The 2,272-nt window shown below is 41.3% G+C and overlaps 1 protein-coding gene across 1 annotated transcript; it reads right to left on the bottom strand.

Moving 5' to 3' along the window:
* Window positions 1-317: 317 nt before the first annotated feature.
* On the bottom strand, window positions 318-1,650 carry LOC149209290 (G-type lectin S-receptor-like serine/threonine-protein kinase SD2-5). Its single transcript, XM_089398565.1, has 2 exons — window positions 1,109-1,650; window positions 318-960 (listed from the first exon to the last, which is right to left on the bottom strand). The coding sequence occupies exons 1-2, from the start codon at window positions 1,648-1,650 to the stop codon at window positions 318-320; spliced, it is 1,185 nt and encodes a 394-aa protein (XP_089254691.1).
* Window positions 1,651-2,272: the final 622 nt, after the last annotated feature.

Raw genomic sequence — 2,272 nt, 5'->3', positions numbered from 1 at the left:
CAAAAAAAAATCAACAATTTCTAAGCCTTTAAGAGAATAGGAAAATGATTACTTTAAGTTGTTGGGAAAAACCAGCCTTCTATATATTCTCAAAAAGAATGAAGAAAAAAAAGGCTTATTTTAGTTGTTTCAAAGAACTCAGGACTTGCTAACTCTTTACCAGAAAGAAAAACCACTGATGTTCAGCTATGGATAAAATCCGAGAATTCCCTTTTGGGTTGTTCAGAAACATAAGCAGACACATTTTCTTCTGAAGAAGAGTCATTTTAAGGCCAGATATACTCCCAAATGTACATAGTTTTGTAGAGACCTATACCTTAGCCGTCCAAATCCGGGGGCGTCTCGTCGTCATCAAGCGAGGGGACGAACTGAAGCATGCAGGTGAATGGAGGATCCATCAACTCCAAATCTCTTTCCAATAATCGCACCACTGTTCCCATTGAAGGTCTCATAGCCGAATTACTTTGAATACACCACAGCGCTGTCTTTATCAACCGATAAGCCTCATCCATCTCCTTTGGCCTCTCCAATTTCAACCCGCTCTCGATCAATTCATCCATTTTCCCTTGCCTCGCCTTCTTGAAAGCAATAGAAGGAAAATACCAATTTTCTGAATTCTGAGAGTTATCCACATTCTTGCTCCCCCTGATTATCTCTAGAAGGACCATCCCGTAACTGAACACATCCGTCTTGTAAGTGATTCCCCACCCCATAAACCACTCGGGGGCCATGTACCCGGGCGTCCCTCTCACCCCTGTCACCACACGACTCTCCGAATCTCTGTTCAGAGACCTCGCCATGCCGAAATCGGAGACTTTTGCCTTAAAATCCTTATCCAGCAGAATGTTCTGAGGTTTGACATCCAGATGCAGAATACCAAGTCTCGACTCTTTGTGCAGGTATGCAAGTCCCCGTGCAGTGTCGAGGGCAATCGAATATCTGGTCTTCGAATCCAACTTTCTGTCCGAAGCGAACAACCATATATCGAAATTCGTACACCAGAATCCGATGCGGGCCTTCCACACATACGCCACGCAAGCTCACGAGATTGGAATGATTTAGGGACGATATGGTGACCATTTCTGCACAAAACTCCTGCTATCCATGCCCCGTCTGACTCAGTAGACATTTCATGGCAACTTGAGTACCATCTGTCAAAGTTCCTTCGTAGACTTTCCCAAATCCTCCCCTTCCAATCTCTTTGCTGAAGCTACCAGTGACTGTCTCCAGGGCCTGGAAATAGAATATCGTTGGAAGACCGGTCAGACTCTTCAGATCATCTCCATTTAAATCGTCTGGCGCGGCTTCAATCGGGTGTGTATGCGAAATCTCGACACCTTCAATCGCAGTGGGAGAAGAAATCTCTGCACCATTGATTGCCCTGGAACGAGAACGGTCTTTCCGTTGTTTCCACCGTAAAAAGAATTCGCATGCCAGAACGACAGCTAATATGCTTATTAGCATACCGAGAGTGATAAAGAATGCAATACGAAATCTACCATTGAGAATGCCAAACAGACATAACAGAAAAATGAGCCCAAGTACCAGCAGAGACCGTTTTGGGTTGCGCTCAAAATATTTGAGAAGTCTATATAAAAAACCGCCATAATTCCGGTGCCAACTCTGATCCGGGTTCTGGGGAGTGTCCATCTCCCTTATTCACCTGCAGACAATGTGCAGAGTGATACCATTTCCCTCACTTTTTATGGATAGAGAGCTCTTCATATCAAACTTTAGAAGTATACCCTTCTAATATAGTGATTGATTTGACATTAGGTTCATCACATTCATATCGGACAGAGCCTTATCTTTTGTAGAAAACCACACAAGTGGTACATGTAAATTCTTAAGCATCTGTACAGGTTACAATGTTGTTTTAAACACCAAATCAAGCAAAGCAACTAGTGCCAATACAATGCAAATAAAAATAAATTTAACAATTGGCAAAAGATTTCATGGAAATATATACCTTCCATTTTAGAGTAACATTTTGCAACAAGTCTACACTTACACTTTTCAACATTACTATCAATGACTCTTTTAAATTTGAAGACGCATCGTTCCTATCTTTTGGAAGTTCTACCAAGTGTCATGTATTGGTTTTCTCCAAGGATACCATTTCCTCTTTCATCATTTCTTTCCATTATCATTGTTGATATCATTTACCACTTCCTAATAAAAATAAGGTTATCTAACATCTATAACCAATACAATAGATGAAAAAAATTTGACATGCCTTTTCAGAGTTTTTCTCTCCCGTGTAGATCTTCTT

This window comes from Pinus tabuliformis, chromosome 1_2 (genome assembly GCF_031772625.1).
Source record: "Pinus tabuliformis cultivar Carrire ecotype Pingquan chromosome 1_2, CPIR1, whole genome shotgun sequence".
NCBI classification, from domain to species: Eukaryota; Viridiplantae; Streptophyta; class Pinopsida; order Pinales; family Pinaceae; genus Pinus; species Pinus tabuliformis.
Note: the sequence above shows the minus strand (reverse complement) of the source record. Positions and strands in the feature narration are given on the sequence as shown.